This window comes from Quercus lobata, chromosome 8, assembly GCF_001633185.2.
Source record: "Quercus lobata isolate SW786 chromosome 8, ValleyOak3.0 Primary Assembly, whole genome shotgun sequence".
In the NCBI taxonomy this organism is placed as follows: Eukaryota; Viridiplantae; Streptophyta; class Magnoliopsida; order Fagales; family Fagaceae; genus Quercus; species Quercus lobata.
Genome location: NC_044911.1, coordinates 49,656,118 through 49,683,228, shown reverse-complemented (window position 1 = coordinate 49,683,228; position 27,111 = coordinate 49,656,118). Strand labels below are relative to the sequence as shown.

General features: G+C 34.1%; 1 protein-coding gene and 1 pseudogene across 2 annotated transcripts; both read left to right on the top strand.

Annotated features, from left to right (window-relative positions):
• The first annotated feature begins 16,184 nt into the window (after positions 1-16,184).
• Positions 16,185-19,635, top strand: LOC115958623 (annotated as a pseudogene).
• A 3,511-nt stretch (positions 19,636-23,146) lies between these two features.
• LOC115958626 ((+)-neomenthol dehydrogenase-like) lies at positions 23,147-26,215 on the top strand. Of its 2 annotated transcripts, XM_031077053.1 has the most exons (5): positions 23,147-23,258; positions 23,387-23,633; positions 24,006-24,053; positions 24,835-25,008; positions 25,638-26,215. In XM_031077053.1, exons 1-5 carry the CDS (start codon positions 23,239-23,241, stop codon positions 26,013-26,015), a joined length of 867 nt encoding a protein of 288 aa, XP_030932913.1. In that variant the 5' UTR covers positions 23,147-23,238; the 3' UTR covers positions 26,016-26,215. The 2 variants fall into 2 exon arrangements, with proteins under 2 accessions (XP_030932913.1, XP_030932914.1); XM_031077054.1 differs by lacking the exon at positions 24,006-24,053.
• The last annotated feature ends 896 nt before the right edge of the window (positions 26,216-27,111 follow it).

Below are 27,111 nucleotides of genomic sequence, written 5' to 3'. Positions count from 1 at the left end.
GAACCAATAATAATTTACCACAAATTATTTGTTATTAAAGTGTTGTGAGAAATGTTGTGGATGTAGACATAGCATGATGAGATGAAAAAATAAATGTTGAAACTGTAAAAAAAAAAAAAAAAAAAAAAAAAAAAAAAAAAAAAAAAAAATCATCAAATTTAATTTACCACAAATGTTGTGTTGTGAGAAATGTTTGAAACTATAATTTTTTATGCATGTGGTAGTTATTATGGCATGATGTAGGGGTATGCACGTGTCGGGTTAAGGGGATTTTTGACCCAACCCACATGGGTCGGGTTGAACCCATGGGTTAGACAAATTTATAATAATTATTATTATTAATAAATTGAATAGAAAAAATATATAAATATAAATATAAATATATTAAAAAAAACCCAAAAATTAGTATCAATGTAACTCTTTAAAAGCAAACAACACTAATTTATTGGGGTTTGTGTGAACTAATTGGCTTTTATATAGGATAGGAAGAGCTAGTTATTTTAAAAAATTTATTAATTATATAATATATTTTAAATATATATATTAAATATATGGGTGGGTCGGGTTGGATTTGGCGGGTTTGGAATTTTATAACCCAAACCCAACCTGACCCGCTATCAAAAAAAATTTTGTAACCCAACCCAACCCACCAAACCCTAAAAACCGATCCAACCTGATGGGTTGGGTTGGGTCGGGTTGGTTTTGGTGGGTTGGCAGGTTGGCTGCACACCCCTAGCATGATGAGATGAAAAAAAAAAAAAAAAAAACAGGATGACATTAATATTTCTGGTCCCAAAGTTTTGCATGAGTGCAAGGAAGTAAGTGAAAAAAAAAAAAAAACCTTAAGATGGTAGATAAATGGCAAAGGATATTAAATAAAGTAATGAAAGTGGTTGTTTTGGGTTTAATTGGGAGCTCTCCAGTTCAAATCCGGGCACCAGCACTTTGAAAAAACTCCCTAGGCCAGTGATTTACCCCGTTATGGGCCCACCCGTCACGAATAGTGATTAATCTCTGGTTGAAACTTTTGAGAAAACACTGTGGGAAACCAACCAAAAAAAAAAATATATATATATATATATATACACAAAGAAACAAGATTTGTATACCCTGAACAGATGGAAAGATGTATGGTGTGTGACATGTTTCACCACTCTTCTAGTAATGTTTGCTTTTCATATGTAAATCTCCCTCCCTCTCTAGAGGCTGTATGCAAGGGAGATTCCCCTGGTTGTTCTGGTCCGTAGCTTTAATAGAACTGTAGTTTAAAAATATATATAAATATATATATATATCTCTCTCTCTCTCTCTCTCTCTCTCTCTCTCTATTTCTATTTATATTTCTATCTATTAATTATATAAAAAGAGTGAATAAGACCCTGTTTTCATCACTTATCACTCCTCACTCAATTTTTGTCATTCATCACTCACCACTTAAAATACCCTAACTCCCTACATGAAGTCTGTTTGGCACCATCACTCAACTTGTCATCACTCAAATATTTCTACTATTTTGTAAGACCCATGCCTAATTCACTCATAGCCCCTAAAAACTCTCTCTCTCTCTCTCTCTCTTTCTCTCTCTCTCATCTCTTTCTTTTTGGTCTTTTCTGCATTGGGTTGTATGGAGACCTCCCTCCACCCTCTTCGGCTGAAGAAGACAAGCCCAGCAACACCACCGTCTGGTCCAGCAATGCCAAGATGGCTCCGTTGACTCTCCGCAAGTCCTCTTTGGTTTTCGCTCCGCTGCAAACCATTCTCAAATCTCAAACCAAGGCCAAAACCCCCATCCGACACTAGCGGTGCAGCCGAAGAGTGTGACGTCGTTTGTAGCTTTAGCAATGCCATCACCGATGCAGGAAGACTCAGGGCAACTGACATTGGTTGGGGTGATGTTGTCGATGATCAAGGAGTACGATCCGGTGAGGAGCTCGAACCCAGTTAAAAAAAAAAAAAAAAAAAAAAAAAAAAAAAAAAAACCCAACCCAGTGAAAGAAGAAGAAGAAGAGTGTGAAAGGAAAAAGAAAAAGAAAAAAGATGATGAAGAAACCAAACTCACCGAACCCAGTGAAGAAAAAAGAAAAGAAAAGAGGGTCAAAAGTTGCGGCTAACTCTGATCGTGGGACCCATATGTAGTTTTAATTACGAAAATGCCATTGAAAATAGAGTTATGGAAATTGAAAACACCTAAAATGTGTTTTCAGTTTCCACAACTCATCACTCAAAAATCAGAGAATTGAGTGATGGAAACAGAATTATGAGTTATGGAAACATGAAATCAAAACAAGCCTCTTAGTCATGGGTTCCACCATTTTTGAGTTATGGGTGATGGAAACAGAGTTATGAGTTATGGAAACATGAAATCCAAACACTCCCTGAGCTTCTCTACAATATTTTTTTGGTTTAGTCAAGTTTTGTCTTCTTGTGAAGTTAAAATGGTGCATTTGAAGAGAACAACAATTCAGTCAAAATTTAAAGATAAACTCAAACTACAGGGACTCACCATTTACTGCCTCTTATCTTCTTCATCTTCTCTCTACACGAATTTTTTTCTTCTTTCTTTTCCTCCCAAACCACCAATCTGTATTGTGATTCAACTCCTTCACAACCCAGCCTCAACACCGATCTCTCTCTACTAATCCAGATCAACAAAAAAATTTGAAACCCAAGAACATTTGCAGTCGATCTGCATGAGAGAAGAGCTAGGAAAAATGGTGCTCAAAGCCTCAAACGCTGTTTGTGATCTCTGTTGGTTGGTGGATGTGTGAGAGATAGACAATTGCAGGTTTGAAACTTTGTTTTATTTACTTATTTTGGTTTCTGGTACTACAAAATTATTGTTGCTGTGAAAATTGGGGAAAAATGGAAAGAAATGGAAGGAAATTGAGGATTTTTGGTGTTCGCTTTCAGTATCAAAAATTCGGAGCTCAATTCTCCCAAAATACTAAGTTTTGAGTTTTTGTGCGTATGTTTGTGTGAAAGTTTGGTAAACTTAGATGGGCCAAAATATTTAGTGTTATATTTAGACTATATGAATGAAAGTTTGGATTTTTACTCAAGTTGAATTTGTGTTGTGTTTGCTATTTGTAGGTGTTCTTCTTTGCAATTATCTCTGCGTGTGAGATTGAAAGTTTGGATTTTTACTCAAATCAGATCATTTTTGTATGTTAATATTTGCTATTAGGTGTTCTTTTGTCATATCATTTATGTAATTATGTATATATGTATATGAATAAAAGTTTGGGGTTATTTTTATTTCTTACTAATATCCTATGAATTTGGTGTATGCTGCGATGTAGGATTGGCTTTTCATAGATGAATCAATGTAATCTGTAATCCTCAGTAGAATGCCATTTTGGTTGTTGGAGGTAAAGAGATTAGAGGCTCTATCTCTGATTTGAAGGGACCCTATGGTTTAGCCCAAGCCTCGGTGAGTTGTGGTTTTGGCTAACTATCCATTAAGGTCCTTGAGATGGCACAAGGTAAAAAAAAAAAAAAAATTGTGGCCTATTCTTTATATTTTCATGGTTCTGTTGAATGTTATAGGCTTTTGAGGATTTTAGATTTATAGGTATTTTGTTTTTGTTCACACAGACAGTCATGAAGCAAAGGATTGTGATTCCAAGGCTGCAGCAGAGCAAGGGTGAGTTGTGTTTTTTGTGTTTGCTTTGATTTCAAGTTTAAATGCTTAAAAATTTTAATATATGAAGAAGGGGCTTGGTTTTTCTTGTATATACCAGCATGGGGAACAACTCCAAACTCATGGTGGAGCTTTCTCATGGATGCACCAGTGATATCAGAGGCAGTTGCTTAGGAGTTGAACTTGCTAAGACGTCCATTGGTGCAGCCTCACTTGGACGAATTCAGATGGCTTGTTCAGGAAAGGAAGGTGATAGACTTCAGAGGCTCGGTGACATCCCATCTGGGGAATTTTCCAACCATGAAGCTATTTCAAACAGTCCAACAGATGGAGAGATGCGATCTTCTTCTATGCTGCAGGGAGGAAATACAAGGGATATTGAGTTACATGATGATGTGGAAACCAGATTGGATGGCTTCCAAGGATCTACTGAGGAGGTTGGGATGGAGCATGATTGCCTCAGCCAGGATGGGGACTAATCCGCTAGAAATTCCTAACAATCATTGTGCAAAAATGAATATCATAATGTGGAATTGTAGAGGTTCCCTAAACCCGGATTTTAAGAGACGTGTTATGGAGATTATGGTAAATCATTTTCCCTCCATATTGATCCTTACTGAGACTAGAGTTGGTGGTGTTAGAGCTACCAAGATCATTGAGGAACTTCCCTTTGATGGCCTTTTCGTTACTGAAACTGTTGGTTATGCTGGTGGTCTCTGGCTCTTATAGAAGAAAGAGGAGGTTGAAGTTTTTGTGCTGTCAACCACGGAGCAAGAGATCCATGGAACTGTCAAGGTATGTCATTCAAACCTTACTTGGCTTATTACTCCTATTTATGCTAGCCCTCGTATAAATGAAAGAAAAATTTTATGGTCTAATTTAATGCAAGTAGCTAAATTGCATAAGCTTCCCTGGTTGCTCCTTGGAGATTTCAATGAGGTTCTGTGTGGGGAGGATAAACTTGGGGGTAGACAAATTAATCTTAGCCGAGCACTTGATTTCAAAGAGTGTTTGGACAATTGTAATCTACTTGATCTTGGGTTTTCTGAGCCTAAATTCATCTGGACTAATTCAAGACAAATTTCAGACCTAATTTTGGAACACATAGATCGCTGCTTTGCTAATCCGGATTGGAGATTACTTTTTCCAGAGGCTTCAATGACCCATTTGCCAAGAATTTTCTCTGATCACTGTCCTGTGCTTCTTGAACTTTCTCACCCCCCCCCCCTCGGTTGATGAAGAGAGGCCATTTAGATTCCATACTATGTGGATTCATCATCCTGATTTTCCTAATGTTGTTAAGAAAGCTTGGGAGTTGGAAGTGAATTTGGGCTCAGCCATAAGGAAATTCACAGAGAATGCTAAGCAATGGAACAAATCAGTTTTTGGAAATATTTTTACCTGAAAAAAAAAAAAAAAAAAAAAAAAAAAGTAAAGTACTTGCCAGGTTGTATGGTGTTCAAAAAGCCCTTGCAAATAGACCCAGCCATTTTCTCATTCAGCTTGAAAAAGACTTGACTGGGGAGTATTCAGCAATCATGCAACAGGAAGAGGAGTATTGGGCGCTCAAATCTCGTCTTAATTGGGCTGCTTATGGGGATCGAAACACTTCATTTTTCCATGTTTGCACCCTTGTGAGGAGACACAGGAATAAAATCAAGAGTATTAAGAATTCAGTGGGTGAATGGATTACTAATGAAGCGGGGTTAAAAAATTCTTTTTGTCAGAATATAAGAAGTTGTTTAAGACCGAGATGGCCTTCTCTACTCTTTCCTTTGATATGGAAAATTTTGCTTGCTGCTTTTTGTCTAAGGAAGATGGGGATTGCCTAAGTGATCCTGTTGTGGAAGAGGAAATAAGGCAAGGCCTGTGGGCATTGAAGCCTTTCAAAGCGCCTGGTGTTGATGGCCTGCATGCTGGTTTTTTCCCTTACTTTTGGGAAGATGTTAAACACTCTGTGTGTAATGAAGTCATTTCCATTTTTGATACGAGAAGGGTGCCAAAATACTTGAATGAAACACTGATTACCCTTATTCCGAAATGCCTTAACCCGGAAAGCTTTAGCAATTATAGGCCAATCAGCCTATGTAATACCATTTATAAAGTGGTCACTGAGATTATTGTGGGGCATATCAGACCTTTTCTTGACAAGTTGGTGTCTTCTAACCAGGCCGCCTTTGTGCCAGGAAGAAGGGGCTTGGATAATGTAGGCATAGCACAGGAGTTGATTCATACACTGGATAATAAGAAAGGAAAGGTGGGGCTTATGGCAATCAAAATTGACCTTGCCAAGGCATATGATCGTCTTGAGTGGTCATTTATACGTAAAGTGCTTAGAGCATTTCATTTTCCTCATGTTCTCATAAACTTGATCATGAGCTGTGTATCATCTACTAGCACCTCTATATTATTCAATGGAGGCAAACTTGAGACTTTTATGCCTTCTAGAGGGATTCGCCAAGGCGATCCTCTTTCTCCATACCTATTCATTCTTTGTATGGAGTATCTTGGTTTCTTAATAAATAAGAGCTGCATGGAAAAGAAGTGGACCCCTTTGAAAGCTTCCAAAGATAATGTGGAGATATCTCATTTGTTTTTTGCCGACGACCTCTTGCTCTTTGCTAAAGCTAATCTTGCTAGAGCTAAGGCTATCAAGGAGGTGTTGGAAAATTTTGTGCAGAATCGGGGCAACTTGTGAACCTGGATAAATCTAGAATTTATTTTTCCCCGAATTCTCAGGATGGGGTTAAGGAGAACATCAGTGCCATTCTAAACATTCAAGCTACTTCTTGTCTGGGTAAGTACTTGGGCTTTCCATTAAGACACAAAGGTGTTGGCAGATCCCAATACAATTTCATTGCTGAAAAGATTATTTCTAAACTCTCCGGGTGGAAGGCTAAATTTTTATCTTTTGCTGGGAGGACTGTGTTGGTCAAATCTGTAATGACAGCTATCCCTAATTATGTGATGCAGGGGGCTGCACTTCCTATACATCTCTGTGAAAAAATTGATAAAATTAACAGTGATTTCCTATAGGGCTCCACCATGGAAAAGAAAAAATTACACCTAGTTGGTTGGAACAAAATCATCAAATCTAAAAATGAAGGTGGGTTAGGCATACAAGCAACTAGGGCAAGGAATATTGCTCTTCTTGCCAAACTAAATTGGCGGCTCTATCAGGAAAAGGATGCATTGTGGGCCAAAGTTGTGCTTAATAAATATTGCTCTTAGTCTAGAAGACGATCTAAGGATCCGGATAAACTGACATGCTCCCTCATTTGGACTGCTGTCAAGGCGGGTTTCAATGTGTTTGAAAAAGGTGTATGTTGGTATGTGGGAACTAACTCTAAGCTTAATTTTTGGGAGAGTAAATGGGTTAAAGGAGGCACGGTTAGGGAGCTAATTGAGGGCTCTCTTATGAGACATGAGGCTAATTTCACCATTGCTGATATGTTCCAGGTGGGAAGATGGTGTTTTGAAAAAATATCTTTTAATCTTCCTTTTGAAGTTCGGGGAAAAATTATTGCCAACCTGATGCAGATGTATGGGGAAAAAGAAGATACCCTAGCTTGGAAGTATTCTAAAGATGGTGATTTTAGTGCTGCTTCAGCTTATGATTTGGTGAGTGCAGAGGACAAGGGTTTGCAATCTTTTTCAGGTAAATGGCTATGGAAGTTGGATACACTTCCAAAAATTAAGCATTTTATATGGCTGTGTTTCCACCACAGTGTTCCAGTTAGGCAGATTCTTAATACCAGGGGTATCTCATGTAATACTTACTGCCCACTGTGTCAATGCCACGATGAATCTATTATCCACCTATTGAGGGACTGTCCTTTTGCCTTGAGCTTTTGGAATAAAATTGGAACACCTCAGGCTTGTGCTAATTTTATATAGCTTGACTTGACGGAATAGATTGCATAGAACTGCCTTTGTAATAACCAAATTCAAGCTAACGGGATTCCGTGGATTACTCTTTTTCCATTTGCGCTGTCTATGGAAGCATAGAAACAGAGTAGTTTTCGACAACTCTGTTAGTAATCCTAACCTCCATGTTGCGTGTATTAATATGGCTAGAGAATATTATTATTGCATGGGGAAGGGGCAGCAACTAAAGAGACATATTGTGACTCCTATTTGTTGGCGCAAAACTGAACAAGGATGGTTCAAACTTAATTCTGATGGGGCTTCTCAAGGCAACCCGGGAAAGGCTGGGGGTGGAGGTCTTATTCGGGATCATCAGGGGATGTGGATCAAGGGATATATGAGGAGAATAAGTGTGGCGTCGAGCTTTGCTGCTGAGTGCTGGGCCTTGAGGGACGGGTTGCTACTTGCAATTCAATTGGGCATTAAATATTTAGCTGTTGAACTTGATGCTCTCACTATTGCTAAACTTGTATTTGACAGTTCAACATCTAATAGATCATACTCCCCTATTCTAAATGATTGCAGGTTCCTCCTGAGATAGTTTCATTGCTTCAAGGTCAGCCATACCTTTAGAGAGGCAAACCGATGTGCTGACTTTCTTGCTCGTGCTAGCTGCTCACTGGATGAGGATTTTGTTGTATTAGATTTACCATCTAGTGATGTATTACTTAATATGTTAAGTTCAGATGCTACTGGTTTGTACTCTTTAAAGCTCGCAGCCACGACTTCGCCATTTATGGCTTCTTAGTTTAATATATATATATATTCCTCTTAACCAAAATATATATATATATATATATAAATAAAATAAAATAAAAAATGAAAGATTCCACCTACAGTGATTTAGTGATTTTTTGGTTTAGTCAATGCCAAACTCACCTTTTCATTACTTCTTTTATTTGGTTCACAAATGTCCAAAACTCAATGTTTTTGCGTGGGAAAGAAAAGCAAGTTTGAGGCGGGCAAAGGGCAAGATACATCTTCTTCTTCTGACAGTCTCAACAGAGAGATAAGCTTGAGCTGAGTACGTGTGTGGTGTCGGTGCAATCCGTACATATTTGGTGAGATAAGGCACAGACACAAAGTGCTGTAGGTTTGTATGGGGAGAGAATTGTGTGGTTTAAAGGATGGGAAGAGACTTTGGTGGAGATTGTGGGTGGGTGTGGCTTGTGGGTTTCCTGAAAGTTAAGAGAGAGAAGTAGAGGACCAGATAAAACTTTTTACTGGTTTGTGGTTTAACATTCTCACCTCATCACAATATAAGTATCACTCTCTAATCACAATCAAAAACTCTCGAACTCAGAGAGAGAGAGCCCCAAAACAACGCACATTCCATTCAAGATTCAACACTCATGGGAGACCAAGCCCAGGTAATGGTAAGTTGGTAACTACCACCACCGCCGATTATACAACATTGTTGTTTTCCTTAATTTTTTAAACTTTGATTTTTATCTTGTTGTTTTGTTTTGTTTTTGTTTTTTTGTTTTTGTTTTTTTGTTTTTGTTTTTGTTTTTTTGTTTTTTGTCTTTTCTTTTATAAAATATAAGTGAAGATTTGAAATTGAAAAAAAAAAAAAAATTGTGCGTGTTTGTGTTTGGTTGCAGAAAATGGATGCATTGAAGAAAGCTTATGCGGCGGTGTGTGTAATGCAATCGGAGAGGATAGCGCTTCGCTTTCAACACAATCTTTAGGTTTAAGAAAAATAAAGGGATTCATTTGCTCACATAATAAAATGCACAGTTTTGGAAAGAAAAATGGAGAGAGATGGGATAGCATAGGGAGATATGAGATGGAAACCTTATGTGGTGCCGCGAGTATGTCTCTCACTCTCTCACTTTTCTATAGGGGCGGCTTGATATATTTGGGGGCCTAAGGCGAAAATTGATCATCTTGTTTTGAATGCAAAATTACTACTAATTAACATAAACTATGTAGATTTTTTTTTTTATAGAAATTTTATAAACAGAAAAAATTTGACAAAATTTTTCATACTTATTGATATGGTAGATTGATAATAGTAAATAAAAGAGTGATGTTAGTGGTGGACTTAGACGAGAACTAGTAAAAGTTTGCTAACTAAACTCTTATTATTATTCTTATTTTTTTTAGAAGTACAACATTCACAATATTTTTTTACAACAAATCCTAGGTTTTAAGTTTTTTTTTTCTTTTTCTTTTCTCTCTCTCTTTGAAAATATCACTATAATTATTTTTTTTTTCCATCAATAACAGGTTGTAACAACTTGCTACTTAGCATAATTGTAAAAGTGTTGTAAAAAATATTGTGGACGTTGCATTTTTCTATATTTTTTATTTGTTTTTTATCTGGTAAAAAAAATTATTTTATTTATTGATTATAAATAACCCTATTGGTTAAAATTTGGGGGTCTTTTTTTTACTTGGGACCTTACGCGACCGCCTCTCTTGCTCCACTATTCAACCGGCACTGCTTTTTTGATTTTGCCCTCTCTTGAAATGCCCAAATGGGCAAATCCTCTTCTCATTCTCTTATTTTCCTCCTAAAATCCTCAGGTGTCTCTCTAGATTTACACAGTTTTACATGATTAGAAGTTCAGGGTAGTTCAAACTTTGGAGAATAGAACAATTTTTAGCGCTACTGAGTGATTTGATATATATTCCCCCCGGTCCTTTTTTTTTTTTTTTGGAAACAGCTATTCACGATAGATTCTGAATACACAAGGAGGAAATAAAAGCTGAAACGGGAGCAACAAAAGGTATGTGAATTCACATACGTGTGGCCTTTTTGTTTGACATCACGAATATATAGTTATTCATTTTACTTTTTTAGTTTATCTTTGCTCCTAAAGTGGGCCCCATTGTATTGTCAAGTGAGTCTCATTACTCCAAAAGTCAATTTTTTTTTTTTTTTTCTATTTACTTTTAACAAAAAATTTTCAGTTTCAGCTTTTATCTTCTTTATTTTTCCCACACAAAAAAAAACTTTATCACTTGTATGTGTTAGGATTATGCCCTTTCATTCTTTCATGAAATTTAATTACATAAAAATTTGATATTATGAGGTTTCATTATTCTAAACGACCTTTCCAATGTGATAGAACTGTTCATCATTTCCATGTTAAAGAGTATGCAAGATTGAGCTATTTTCTTTACCTGTAACTATCCAATTTCATCTGAAGGTTGTAATGATGGTTGGAGCAGGGAAGTTGGTGAGAAAGATTGGCGGAAATGATGGGAGTAGAGACACTTATGTATAGATGTGCAATCAGAAGTTTTTTATTTATTTAATATATATATATATATATATAAAGTTTTTGTTTGAAAGGTTTTTCCAAATTTTTTGTTGTTTGCAAATTTAGGCTCAATTGACTATGGGTGTTGTATTTATATGATTTTGTTATGAGTTAGCTATGTTTGGATTAAAAAATTGAGACTCCATCTTGATTTTGGAAATCAATTCTTTAAGGTATTTGTGTTGCATGCAAAATGTTTTATGAAAGCTTCCTATGTAGAAGTATTTGAGTAGTTAAAAAAGAGGCATGGACTGATACTCTAATACTCCATTATGTTATTGTAGAGTAAATGTTTAGGCCATTTTCTCAATTTAGGCTCTACAACACTGAAAACACTACAGCCTTAAAATTATGCTTTTTTAAAATAGGGAATTGGTTTAGACTTCCTTTTGAAGTATTGCAAGTTCTTTAGAAATATACTTTTACTATCAACAATTTAGTTTCATTGCAAGGATTGCCTCTAACTTTGCCAAGAGTTTCAGTTCATTGTTCAAAAATAAATATTTTGTTCAGATTTTTATTGTTCAATCAAATTCTCTAAAGTCTCATTGTACGTAGTGTAAACTGGACAATGACAGTAAGAATCCTAAAATCATGAAAATGTTGTTGTTTGTTGTAATCGCTTTGAATACTTGTGATAGATTCTAATGGGTGCTTACTAATTAGGAACCTCATGATCTCTTGGTCATTGTTTGTAGCTTGGTCCAAGGGATTCTATTTTTCAGTTCTTTATAAAAAAGATTTGGTCCAACTATACATGTTATATTTTCCTCATTTTGATTAATGGTGAGCATTATCATGTATCTTGAACAAGAGTGTCATATCATTTCAGACTTTTATTTAAAACTAGCCGCGAACCCGCGCGTTGTGCGTGATAATTATTTTTATGGTGGTTTTATTAAAAAAAAATTTACAATATAAACTATTCTAATAATGAGTAATGTATTTCGTAATTATATTTTTATTTATTATAGGAACAATCATAAATGTAATATAGGAACAATCCAAAACACCAAAAAAACGTAAACTTAAAAAAAATTAATAAAACTTAACAATGATTAATTGAACCAATATAAGGATAAAATTTTGTTTTTGATAATCTATTAAGGTTATTTTCTTTGTAGAAATTATAATTTTGGCCGCCCAAAACATATTATCAAATAAACAATTATTACCAAAATCTAAGAATTAAATTTCTATACATGCATTGTTATAAAATAATAATAATAAAAATAAAATTGCAAAAGTTAAAATTTATCACCTATCCGATTATTTTTGTTTGGCTAACATTTGTTTTTCTTTAAATAAATGGCATTATAGAGTACTTCTAATACAACTATTAAGAGTACTTTGTTCACCACAAAGGATTAGAAAATAAACAAAAATTAGTAAAGTCTCATAGTTTAACATCTAAATTGAGCACTATAAAAAATCATGCTACGTAACAAAATAAATACCAAATTATCCAAATCATGCTATGTAATAGAATAATATTATATTTTTATATGCTATATTTAATTCTTTAGAGTGCAATAGGATAACATTTAACAATCAGAGAGAGAGAGAGAGAGAGAAACCAACAACAACAACAATTTAAAAAACAAAACTAAGTCACAATTTAAAAAACAAAACTAAATCGCATTAACCTAAAATAGAGTTTTAAAGAATATAAAAAATTATCAACCTAAAGTAGAGATGCAAGAAAAATAAAAATAAAAATCCATCAAAAAATTTAGAGAGAGAGAGAGGGAACCTTTTTTTTTTGTGAGGGAAAACTATGCATAGAATAGAAGAGATAATGACAAATTTATAGTAAGAGGGTGTGAATAAGAAGAGACAAAAATAAAGGAAGATGAAGGGAAAGAGGAATAATGATATTAATGTAGAGGGTAGTGGGAAGATGAAAAGGTAAGGGAGGGAGAAAGATTGAAGAAGTAGTGGAGCGATGAAATGGTAAGGAAAAGAGAAAGGTTGGAGAAGTTTAAATATTAAAAAAATAGATGTTAAAAACAATTATAAGAAAATTAAAAAAAAAAAAAAAAAAAAAACCCCGAAAGCTTGAAAGGCTTCAACGTTTTTTTTTTTTTTTTTTTTGTGTTTTTTGTGTTTTTTTTTTTTTCCCTTTAAGCTTAAAATGCTCACACAAAACCTTAAAATTGAACTGAAAAGGCTTTGGGTTGGGCTTGATAGTGGAACTAAATAAATAAGAGGTGGGCTGGATTAATTATACAGATTTATTATAGGGTGATAGTGGAAATAAATAAATAAGTAGTGGGCTGAATTTATTATAAGGTGATAGTGGAAGTAAATAAATAAGTAGTGGGCTGTATTTATAGGGCTGAAAATTGTAAAAACAATTTTAAAATTGAAAGACAAATTATATTTTAAAAAAGAAAAGAAAAAAAAGAATGACGTGGCAGCTGATGTGGCGTAACGTGAGACGTGAGAGCAGCAGCATTAAACGCTACGCTTCAACTTTTAGTAATATATAGATTTGCGAATAGATGTTATTACATTACTTTTCAAAAATTTTGCTATACACTAACATTGATCTGATTCTATTTTAGCAATTTGTCTTGCTAGATAGTAGATACAACTGATTACTTGATTTTGTTCTTTCCTATGTTACATAAAAGAATTTTGTTTGTTAGTTTGTATTGTATGTATGGTGCAGTAAACAACATTCATTCCTAAATAGGTGGTCACCTTGTGTGATATGGCGATGTCAACTTATGAAGGTTTTATGACTTAAGACAACGGATACTTGAGAGCCTAAACCTTTGGAAGAGTAAGAAGTGTGGACCAGAAACAGAATTAGAAGTATAAAAAGTGAAGAAAAAAATCAATTTTTATGACATATAATAATATTCCTAAACCTTTGGAAGAGTAAGAAATGTGGACCAGAAACAGAATTAGAAGTATAAGAAGTGAAGAAAAAGATCAATTTTTATGACATATAATAATATTTTTTTCATTATTTCATGAAATATAATATATGTGTCTTCTTCAATTGGAATTTATTGTAGATGTGGGATTTATATTATGGGTGTGAAAGCTATGGTAGGTTCTACACTTGATCTTATATCACTATTTAACATACTGGCTAGCACGTGCCTTGCACATGTAGCCGAAACTAGTATATATATGAAGTGTTTCGGTGTGTATAGATTTTGAATTATGCTAGGGACACAATTTTTGGCACAACTTTGTGCCATAACTCGCCACATGATGAGTTGTAATTGGTAAGAGTATGTTAATGGGCACACTCTTACCAATCACAACTTGCCATGTGGCGAATTGTGACACAAAATTGTGCCAAAAGTTGTGTCCTTAGCATAATTCATAGATGTTGCACAACATATGGTATCAGTGCAAGGATAGCGTTTTGATATCTTTGTTACCGTAAAAGATGATGAGCACCAAGTTCATATATAAGGGCAACCAGTGTAATTCATCTCAACTTAGGTGATAAGAGGCCATTCACAAATCATTTAAGTATAGACAACATGGTAGATTTCAAAGAACTTAGAAGGCCTCCGTATGAGTTTTGACAAATAAATAGTACGTGTTTGCTTGGAAATGAAGGGTGTTGGTTTTTGAGTTCGCTAAATTGCTAAATATGTACTAGTATTTTTTTTTTTTTAAGATCTCATCCATTATAACTTCTCTTTGTTCTGTTTTGCCTGCTGTGCTCCACTCCACTCAAGCCACTCCACTCTTTTACAACACCCATAGGGCTCCCAACTCTGTGGCCGATTAACAAATATGAGCCACCTCCAACAATTTTGTTGTTTTCATTTGGGGCGTAAGTAATTCAATTCTATTTACTGTGATCTTTTAGTTAGACTCCCTTAGTCTTATAAAAAAAAAGTCAAAATTCTTTAATTCTAGATTTAGCTATCGCAGAAATTATTATCAAGGAAACTCCTTGAACACTTTCTTCTTTTGAATTGTCAAACTTGCACAGCCACACTCATCATTGTATCACACTATCACACTGATTTTTCAGACCAGCACAATTGGAAAAAAAAATCAACTATTTGTCTGATCCCGGAATAAATACGTTGAAAAGAACTTATATCTAGAAGATCATGATCCCAAAAATATGTGATGCATTCCAAGTTGAGAAGCCAAAGGTACAATGCCTTGTATTCCAAGCTACCAGTCATTTTTTATTCCTTCTAGCATATTGACTATTGGATATGGTCATATGAAAGACAATTCAACAGAAACACAACAAAAACCAAAGAAAAGCGTAACAAAAAATCAAAATAAATGTAAGAGAGAATAGAGGTGAAGACAACTAAAATATTACTAGACATGTCCTCATAGCCACCTTGCAGCTAGCATTTGAACCGTAGTCAAATTTTTAGGATTACTAGCACTAGGTGTAATCAATGACGACAATAAATGAAGAAGCACCCTATTAAATTATTATACAAAAGAAAAGTGGTTTTCATATTCGTTCTTTTAATTTTCTTCTTCTCTTTTCCTCGGTAAGTTTAATTTTCTTTTTCTTTTTTCACAAGATCTTTATTTATAGTTGTGGTTGGTTTCAATATGATATTTTATTTTGATCTATAAGAAATTAAAATTTTAACAATTATAAAAATATTTTGACGTATTAATAAATATATATATATATATATATATATAAACAGGGTCTCATATGTAAATAAAAAAAATATTAGAAAAAAAAAAAGTTGACCTGGCGGTATTACCAAAAAAAAAAAAAAAAGGAAAAAGAAGGCTGATGAACTGTATGTATTGAATAAATAAAAAAAAAATGTAGCTATTATTGTATTTGTGGAAAATGTTGTGGATATAACAATTTTTTTTTTTTCACAATATCTTTTCTTTTAGGTGTAGTTGGTATATTTTATTTTCACCTATAAAGAATTAAAATTTCAAAAATTATGAAAATATTGTAACAATTTATTAATATAAACGGGTCTCATATGTATATATATATATATATATATATATAAATAAATTAATTAATTAAAAAAAAAAAAAAAAGGACCCGGGGATATTACCGAAAAAAAGACTCCCACTAAACGGTATATCTTGACCAAACCAAAAAGTAGTGTAGTTACTACTGTAGTTTTACACAGTCACGCTTTTTATATATAGAAGAATTATTTCTCAAAAAAAATATATATATATATTGAAGAATTAAGCATAGCTTTCACCATTGCAAAAGTGTCCCAAGTTTCGTCATCAATGGTAGAAGCTACAAAGAAGTACTTTGCTTCTTCTTTCATGGTGTTTTCGCAATAGTGCAATGACACTCAAAAAAAAAAAAATATATATATATATATAGAAGAATTAAGCATAGCTTTCACCATTGCAAAAGTGTCCCAAGTTTCGTCATCAATGGTAGAAGCTACAAAGAAGTACTTTGCTTCTTCTTTCATGGTGTTTTCGCAATAGTGCAATGACACAGTGTTTTATTTATACTTTTCTTTTTCTTTTTTTCTCAGGTATGCAGTTGTTACAGGGGCCAATAAGGGGATTGGCTTCGAAATATGCAGGAAGTTGGCCTCAAATGGGATCGTGGTGGTGCTAACTGCTAGAGATGAGAAAAAAGGCCTTGAAGCTGTTGAAAAGCTGAGAGAGTTTGGGCTGTCTGACCACGTTGTATTTCATCAGCTTGATGTGGCGGATCCTGCTAGTATAGCTTCCTTTGCAGATTTCATTAAAACCAAATATGGGAAGCTCGATATATTGGTACTTTTGAAATGTTTCTGGTGTTTTAACTAGCCATTTGAATTACTGTTTGGAAACCGAGATTCTTCTTCTTCTTATTATTATTTTTTATGTATGTTATTAGCATGCATGCTATATTTTGATTCAATTGGATGTTATTTACTATTTAATCTATAAAGTTTTGTCTTTCATGCATAGTTTTAATATACAAAAACATGAAATTTAAGTATTCTGGCAGAGTTTGGATTCAACTTCTGCGTTTGCGTTTGCGTTTTTGTGTCTTTTTTTTTTTTTTTTTTTTTTTTCTGCCGTTGTTTTTGACTTTTCAACCTATTCACTATACACTTTTCATCAAACTCAGGTACTGTTCACAACTCTCATAAACCGTGGAATACACACCAGTGGGTCCTATTTACTGTTCACGGATCCACAAACTTCACTTTTCAGCAACTTTTTCATTAAAAATGGATCCCACGATACTATTCACACATTTAAAAATTATTTTGCTACAGTATTTTCAGTTTTCAGTTTTCAGTTTGAGCAAAATAAGTTCTATCCAAACATTGGAAATTTTGGAAATGCATGACAGAGAAGAGGAAAGAGGGGCAGAAAATATTGGAAATTTTAATATGATAAAAGTGTAGACTGTAGAGACTAAACAGGAAGCACGACCTTGCTTTAAATTGCATAAAAATCTGCACATCAACTCCATCGATGAATTTTCAAAAAGAACTAAAGCTTTGTTGTAAATTGCTCTTGTTATAATCCCATCTTATGTACAAATCTTAAAATTTGATGTGATTGGTCAATTATCAATATAATAGAGACTCTCAATAATACTTGCTTCAGGTCATCTTGTTCATGATCCTGTTTTTGGTTTAATTCACAAAATAAAATAAATGATGACAAATCTTAAAATTCTAAGCAGGTCAACAATGCCGGGATCTTTGGAACTATATTAGATGGAGATGCTTTAGCCGCTTCAGGTCTTGGTAAGGTAAGTTATGAAAGTATGATATTTTTTCATTGCCAAAAAATAAGAAAAGGGTGAGTGGACTTGGATGTAACTTTGAGAAAGAGTGACTTAACTGTAACTTCAGGAGATTAGACATTATCTTGTTATAACTCTCGTTGATCATTGTAGTTAATTCCTAACAAACTTAACAAAGTAAGAAGGAATCTTAAGCCAAATCATTATTATTCAGCCAAAGCCCTCTTGCAGAATTAAAGTAAATAACCTATTAGGTTGCAGGTTCAAGTCTAGAAATCAATCTCTCCAATAAAAATTAGGACTAAGGTTATCTACCAATCACCTCTCTCAGACTCTAGAAAAAGGGATTTTGTGCATTAGGTATGACTTTTTTATGATATTGGTCATGTTCTAGAAAGAAAACCCATATAGAACCACACTAGCATCTATTAACTTTGACTAAAGTGGCTTTAGTCAAAGTTAGTGTATTGTGTCTGGTAGCTAATTAGCTTTTTCGAATTCCTTGTTGCACTCCCTATGAAATCTTGCAATGTTTGGCCACAAAATTACGGATGCTTTTTCCATAAGTATAGTGTGTTTGAATCTTCAGACTGGGGTTGGGAAGCTAAGTACTGTTGTTAAGCAACCTGTCTCTGCCTACCATTTTCTTTGTACAATTGGCTTGGAAGAGAATGAATTTTCTTCTCATTGATGCAGGAAGGTGCCAATGTGGATTAGAGTAAAATAGTGACCGACAATTATGAGTTAGCTGAAGAGTGCCTGAAAACAAACTACTATGGCGCCAAAGGAATGATTGAAGCACTTCTTCCAATCCTCCAGTTGTCCAATTCACCAAGGATTGTTAATGTTTCCTCTTCCATGGGACGCATAAAGGTATAAAAATGCAGATAAAATTTCTGGAACCCTTATTAGAACTTAGAATTAATTTTTATACAAGTTTTGATTTGGTTTTGAAATTTGTTACAAGCAAATGTCCTGGAACGAGTCAACACTAAATCCCAATCAAAAGTAGATGGTTCAACTTAGAACTGGCTTAAGAAATAGATCCATGTATCATTATTTGTTTCAGTGCCACTTGAAACTTCACCAATTTGATTCCCATCTAAGTGTTATGTACTTTTTTTTTTTAATGGACTAGATACTTATGTACTTATGCCATTTGTGGTTTGAGGTAGTTTCATTTCACGATCTAAAAAGTAGAACTTTGCCCTCTTGAGGTTATCTTCGTTGTGCTTCCAAAACACATTTCCATCCCAACAGTTAAAAAGTCGAAATAAACGCCATTCTCTCTCTCTCTCTCTCTCAACACACGCACACATTCTGCCATCAAACTCAAATGGCTGCCACTCTGGAACCCAATGGCTGCCACTCTGTTTCTTTGTTGCTAATTAATCACTATTACTGTTTTTTAAGGAGGTTACTATCTTTCTTTCTTACAAATTGATGGGACTATAAGAAGCACTCCTCTTATTTACTTTCTAAAAGAGGTGTAGAGTCTCTTTTCTTCTTCTTCTTCTTCTTCTTCTTCTTCTTCTTTCAAATTAAACTGTAATTCATTTTCCCATTAATCAAAAATTAAAGTGAGTTTTCTTTTTCTGCTGTTTCAGCATATACCAAATGAATGGGCTAAAGAAGTGTTAGGTAATGCTGAAAGCCTTACAGAAGAAAGAGTTGATGAGGTATTGAATGAATATCTGAAAGATTTTAAAGAGGGTTCCTTGGAAACCAAAGGCTGGCCTAGATATTCGTCTGCCTGTATAATTTCAAAAGCAGCTATGAATGCCTACACAAGGATTGTGGCCAAAAAGTTCCCATCTTTCCGAGTCAATTGCGTCTGCCCTGGCTATGTCAAGACAGATATAAACTACAACAATGGCTACTTGACAACTGATGAAGGTGTTGAAAGTGTTGTAAAGTTAGCGCTCCTGCCCAACGATGGTCCTTCTGGCCTCTTCTTTTTTCGGAATGAAGTGACAACTTTTGATTAAGAATTTTCATTTCTACCACTTCTCAAAGATATAAATACTAATAAATTTGTACTTTCCCTGGAATTGTTTACTTTCTATGCTTTGAATCTCTATTTGATAGGCTATTTGAAAGCCAATGTCTAACGTGGATGTAATAAAATGTATGCAAAGAATATGTTTTTTCACTTGGGGTATGTAATGTCAATTATATGCATTTTGTAACGAAACTTTTAAGAATCTTTTGTTTGTTGGTGTGGATAAGTGTGATTCAAACACTTTTGCTCTTTTGTTGCTTGTTCCAAATTGGTTAGGAGTGAGTTCACTTATGTGTTTATAAGTAATTGCCCATGTTTTTTAATTTCTTGAAATGGTGGGCTTAGGGCTTATACATATAACTCATATGAGGGAATGACTTGTCACAATGCATGTGTGTAAGATCCAACAAGTTTTGTTTTGGGCCTTAATTTTTCTCTCTTTTTCATTCGGTTAGTGTTCGTTGACTATTTGGATTAGCACATTTAAAGTGCATAGTGACCGTTGAACTTTGGCCCATTGGAAACGTACTAATCTATTTTTTAATTGGCTAATATAACACACTTTTAGGCCTCTTTTTGCTCGTTGAACATTTAATATGCATAGTGACTGTTGGGCTTTGGCCCGTTGGAAACCCACTTATTTATTTTTTCCTTGTCTAATATAACACACTTTCATGATCAAATCTTTTAGTTTTTCAAGGGTACTCTACCGCATCATCTTGACCCTTCATTTTGAATTAAATGGTTGGTAGTATGCTATTTCATTAATAAAATCCTTAAAATAACAGTGCCACATTAGCAATTAAAAACCACATCTCTTTTATTATATTCTAATTTAGTATTTTGCATATGTTATCTTTGTATAATTTTGGAAGATATTATAAAAAACCAACCAATTAAGCATTTAATATATTTAGTAAATACTTGTTTTCAATTTTTAGCTTTATTTCAAGCAAAATAGAAAGTAGACAAAGGAGATGGTGATGAAAAAAAAAAGATGTGCTTATTGTTAGCCAACTTTAAGTCGGGTTTGTCGCCATCTGTTTTGATTAATGCTGAAAGTTGAACTTTTAAACCTCATCTATGTTGCTATGCACCAATCAGTAAGACAATATCAACTATAAAAATGTCGTCAAAATTTGTGTCCTATGCTTACCAAAACAAAAGCCAAAGTAAAATTTTGCACCAATCACTCGGATAATATCAACTATAAAAAAAAGATTGGTCAAATTTTGTGTCCTAGGCTTATCTTTGAATTCCCTTATTTCAAGAGAAAAAAAAAAGTGTCAAATATATTCACAAGAGTAACTAAATGCAAGAGAAGTTATTATCATGTTTCTAAGAGAAAATGTAGGGTTTAATTATTTTTTGGAAAATAAATAATGCTTCAAAGAAAGTATAGAATCATGTACATTGTTTGGAAAATATGTACATTGAATTTATATAATTATGCACATTCTTTGAAAATTTGTGTACGTTAAATGTACATAATTGTATACGATTTTGGAAAATCTATATGTGTGAAGAGTACTACTAGAAAATTGAAACCTAGAGTTGTTTGCGACTATAATTTGAGCATTATGGCAAACAAGGAACCAAGCACGTTTGCGCCAAATACTGAGTCCATTAGAGCAAGTGGCTCTGATAGCATAAGAGAACCTTCGTAAGTTTCATTCTCATCGGATGCACCACCCTGTTTCGTCTCTCAGTACTATTCGTGCTTGTTAGAAACCACCAAATAAGGGATATTTCAAAATCAATTTCGATGGAGCTCTATTCAAGGAAGAAGGAAGAGTAGGCTTGGGTGTTGTAATAGGAATTGACAAGGGTTTGGTAAATGCTACCATGGCTAAAAAATTACACTCCCACACATTGGAGAGGAAGTTGAAGCGCTGGTGTGGCTGGACACGCACTTTAATTATAGAGATTGGTGTGGATAAAGGCTGTGTTGGAAGGAGACTCAAAGTAGATTATCAAGGCTCTTCCGGTGAAGAACAATCATTTTCCCAGTATGGTCTGGTCATATTATTCAGGATGCAAAGTCTCTTGCATGCTCACTCAAGTGGTTACTAATTTACAATAAGTACTTCCATCCCATGTTTGATGTTGTAGCTCATATATTTGCAAGGCAAAGAAATTCTCTTCTAGTTTAACAATCTAGATGGACAAATTAATTTCCACCAGACATTGAGAGTGTAATTCATGCTGATTCAGCAGCTTAATCATTGATAATATCTGAATTTGTCTTCTAAATTTAATGATTTTCATTCTATAACATATAAGCAATTTAAGGACTTAAGGAAATTTAATTCTAAATAAAAAAGGACTTTAGAAAATTTAATTACCGAGTAATTGATAATTATTTTTATAGGAATTGATAAATTTTTAAAATGATACTAATCGATATAGTACAATATATAATAGCTTTAATTTGAGTAGAAAAATCTTAAGAATACCTTAAAATAAATAAATAAATACTTTCTTTAAGTAAAAAACAAATAAATACATTTTTTAGAAGGAAAAAAAATAAAGACTTCGCCGGTGCCTCCCAAATACCATTGACCAATAAATTCAATTAAAAAAAAATAGGTGTTTGGTGTGACATTCAATTTTTCTAGAACAAACCACCAAAACTAGTGCCTCCCAAATACCATCGACCACCAAACCATTGGCCCAGTCCATAGGACTAGTGACCTAGCCATTAGATTGAGAAGGAGAGTCATTGTGTGTTCTTGTAAAATATTTTATGAAGTTTTTTATTGGTAAAATGTTTTATAAAGAATTTTACAGTTAACAGAAAACATTTTCAAGTTTGACAAAATTTTATAATGAAAAAAACATGGTAAAATGCTCCCATAATAATAATTGATCATGTCTCCTTGCAATAAAATTAGGAATACGATAAAAATTCACAACATTCATAAATTAGTCTATTACTTCATTTTTTTTTTTTTTTTTGAGAAGTATTACTTCATATATAGATCCACTACAATCTGTAATTTAAATTTTTTTAAGAAACAATTTATAATTTAATTTTTTTTAATGACATAACATGCTAACTTGGAAATATTATAAAATCATTGTGAATTTTTGTTGTTTGCATGACTAATCTCGTCATACATCAGTCATGATCCCAAACTTACACACTCTTGCAAGGGAGGATGCTTCTAGGCAAATCTCATGGTTGTCTCTCCACCCCTATATCCTTTATCACTTGGCGGTCATTTAGGGATTGAAATTTTAACATTTGTCTCATTGCTCAATGCTTTACGTTAATACATATGGCCTACTTAAAAGGGGAAAAAAAATCTTATGGTCCATTTATACTGGATATTGTCAAACAATGAATTAATGCACAAAATTGTCTCCAATCTTAATGTCTTTCTCATTGCTAATCGCATAACATTACTTCATATGGGCTATGGCCCGACCATATATACAGGATATTATCATGCAATGAATGCCCGAAATACTGTGTCCATCCATTCCATACAGATACATTACAGACAAAAAAAAAATTTTTCTTTTTTTGACAAAAAATTGGAGGGAAAAAAAATGTAAAGAAGACCTGAAGATTAAAATATACTATAAAATAAGAAAGTAACGACAAAACATATTCTCCAAGTCCCAAACGGACACACATTACTTACTCATACTGTCTCATTCTCATACCAAGTCCCAGCCTCAGACATCATCAATGGCCGAAGAAACAAAGAGGTAGTCCTAAGGTCCTTCCATGGTGTCTCTATAGTCTATATACTAAATTTCCATCACATCTTCTAACCACAAACATAACACCCATCTCTCTCTTTTTTTGCATGTGATCATGTTGTTGTTGTTTTCAGGTTTGCAGTTGTTACAGGAGCAAATAAGGGGATTGGATTTGAAACAGTTAGACAGTTGGCTTCGAATGGGTTCGTAGTGGTGCTAACAGGAAGAGATGAGAAGAAGGGTCTTGAAGCTCTTGGGAAACTGAAAGACTCTGCTCTCTCTGATAATGTGCTTTTTCATCAGCTTGATGTGGCTGACCCTGCCTCCATTACTTCTTTGGCAGATTTCATCAAAACCCAGTTCGGGAAACTTGATATCTTGGTATGATTCTAAGCTAATTTCTTTATAGATTTCTATCTCTTTAATTTGAATATCATTCATCTTGAAATTAATTCTCTTTGAACTTAAACTTCCCATGTTATTGTGAAACAAAATTACTTAAATTCCTTATAATGAAAAAATCAACTATAGTCTATTACCTCATATCTACTAGATATGATAGAGCTTGTGAGATTCATCATATTTTAATTCAGTGGATAAAGTACAGAAGGGATAAGATTTGAGGACAAGTTTGCCGTTAATGAAATTCACTGATGTGATAACCTGACAGATTTAATAATGTTCCCTGTGTTCAAATCCAATTCTTGTTCGATGTAAACAAAATTAGTCATGTAGTGTTGAAACTATGTGCAGGTGAACAATGCAGGGATTGGTGGAGTCAAATTCGATTCTGATGGTGGGGTAAGTATTTTATGGATGATTTGTCTTTGAAGCAGAATACAGGTGGGCTTGAAATTCATATATGCGCCTTTGGCAAAAAGTTTAATTTACAACAGTTGCAAGTGTCTTGTGCAGTTTGTTTTCACTTTTGACGTCATAGTTGGACTTCTTCATGTAATTTACTTTGAGATCATTGTTAATTTAGAAATTAGAACTAACATAGGGAATACTTCTATGGGTTTATTTGGATACCGCTTATTGCTGAAAATTAAAAACTTATTGTTGAAAACATTGTAGTAAAATAATTTTTAAAGATATGAATAGTGCTGTGAGATCCAAATTTACCTAAAAATCTACATATTGCTGAATTTGGTGGTTCATGAACAGTGCCATGGGACCCCAAAAAAACGCAAAACACAGCTTAACAATAATTTCAGTGCTGGGTAAAAGCACACTATATCTTTCATGCGATGCCAAAGACCATTGGGGAGGTTCAAAGAGAATAATCTTTCATACCCGTACTGTTCCTTGGAAATATTAGTATCTATAAGTGCTCTGTTTTATAGCTTAACATGATGCCTATTTAGGACAATAATCAGGATTATATTTGTTTGCCACTTAGGCTTTTTGAATTTAGAGTTACTTCTCTTTTATGATCAAGGGGTAGGATATTAACGTTAAAGCTATGGTATTTTTGTTCTGTTTTGTATATTAAAGTTCAGTAGATTGTATCATTCTACCTTGGGCTTGGAAGTATTTGGTGATAGTTACCAAGTGGATTGAGTTCTTTTTACTGCTGCAGGAAGGAGATGGAATTGTTCAGCCTAAACTGATTCAAACTTATGAATTAGCAGAAGAATGCTTGAAAACTAACTACTATGGAGCTAAAAGAACGGCTGAAGCACTCATTCCTCTCCTCCAATTGTCAAATTCACCACGGATTGTTAATGTTTCATCCTCCATGGGTCAGCTAAAGGTATGGAAGTAACAAAATCCTTCTATAGAAATACATTGTCAGCGCGCCCCTTGGTAAGAAACTTGGTTGAGTTTGACACTAGTTTGGTAGGCTTGAAACTCACGCAAGTTAGCCATAGAGCAGATGACTCAATTTGAAGGTTAGATTGGCTTAAAATGAGTGAAATACGAACCAAATTTAAATTAACTCCTCTCATTAGTTGATCAAGCTGAGCCAACCAAGCCAAATCATTGCTAATGAATTCATTTTAGAACAATAACAGAGGTGACACATTTTCCCACTTTCTATCACTCTTTGGCTTGGACAAATTTCCTTGAGAAACAAGAGAGAGAGAGAGAGAGAGGTGTATCCCATAATATCAGCAGAAAATGCCCTTCCCATTAAACATTGGATGACCCTGCTTGTTTTCCTTAGTTGATTATGGAACACTTTTCCAACAATTTATTGTGATTCAGGTCTTCTTCTAAAATGGTTAGGAATCTTATTATACATTATTTTTCCCATCTTGTTCACTCCATCAGAGATTAAGATCTTATATCCATATTGAATTTGTAATTGTATTTCAAGAAAGAATTTACCTTAGTTTTTATTGTCAACAACATTTATAAATATTTCTTGTCATGTTTCAGAACATCCCAAATGAATGGGCTAAAAGAGTGCTATGTGATGATGAAAACCTTACAGAAGAGAAAGTGGATGAAGTATTAGAGGAATTTCTAAAGGATTACAAAGAAGGTTCACTGGAAGCCAAAGGCTGGCCTACTTTTCTTTCTGCCTATACAGTCTCAAAAGCAGCCATGAATGCCTACACAAGAATTATAGCCAAAAAGTACCCTAGCTTCTGCATCAATTGTGTCTGCCCTGGCTTTGTCAAAACAGATATAAATCGCAACACTGGCATCTTACCTGTTGAAGAAGGTGCTGCAAGTCCTGTGAGGTTAGCACTGCTGCCTGATGGCAGTCCTTCTGGCCTTTTTTTTGTTCAGCAAGAAGTGTCTCCTTTTTGATCGAAGACAACCCATTTATTTGGATGGATTATAAAACCACATGGATTGTAAGTTTTGAATTTAAGTCTGTTTTCTCTAATTTACGTAAGACCTTGATGGTGAACTTAATAACACCAATTTGGGATTTTAATGCCATAGTATAAGCTAGTAACTTTTTATGTCATGTGAAATATATGGTTTGCACAATGCAATCTAACTAATGGTCAACTTTCCCGTAGTACTAATAATTTTGCAAATATAGTGAGGGAAAAAAATGAAGAAACAAACTTAGCATTTGAGTATACTTAGAAAAGGGAGATCTCAAGATAATTTCTTGCATACCATTGTTCTTCTTTTTTTAAGAGAAGCATCCTGTTGTTTTCAATGGTGTTTACACTCAACAAAAATAAATATTAAATAAAAAGGAAGAAAAAGAAAAAGAAAGAAAGAGGTTTCCTGTTTCATGGTGAAAGGGAGCTGATATTATCTTTTAGAGAGAGAGAGAGAGAGAGAGAGAGATGAGACTATGAGAGAAATGAATTAGTAATGTCTTTTGTGTCCATTTGGCATTCATGTAGAAAATAGAGTTATAACTATTAGTGTTTTTGCGATATAGAGCTTCAATGGTAAAGTTCTTAACTATTTTTAGTGTTGGGCCTGTTGGCAAATTATAGTGAATAATGAATAATGTTTACATTCTTGGCATTGGCATGTGCTCCTGTAAAGTTGTGATTTACAAATATGTATTTTGTTGGCTTTTATTCCGTACCAAATTTGATTATAATTTTATTCAATTTTTTGTACCCTGTATTTATTGTGGGATTTGATTGTAAGGGTTGTGTGTTAAAGAGAGAGAGTGTGAAGACTCAAGCAATTGAAGCCAGAAGATTTCTCGTGGGTATCTCGCAACTAAGCATCCCACGAAGTGAAGCATATGTCTTGCACATGACTGGAATACGAAGTGTCAGTACAAATGGAGACAGCTGTGTTTCACGAGTAGCTCGCAGGTAAGACCTTCCCGTGAGACACCCGCAAAACATTCTGTTCTGCCAGACTGTACTATCTGATACACACTTTCTGTACCCACATTATATATACCACATTACCCACAAATGTT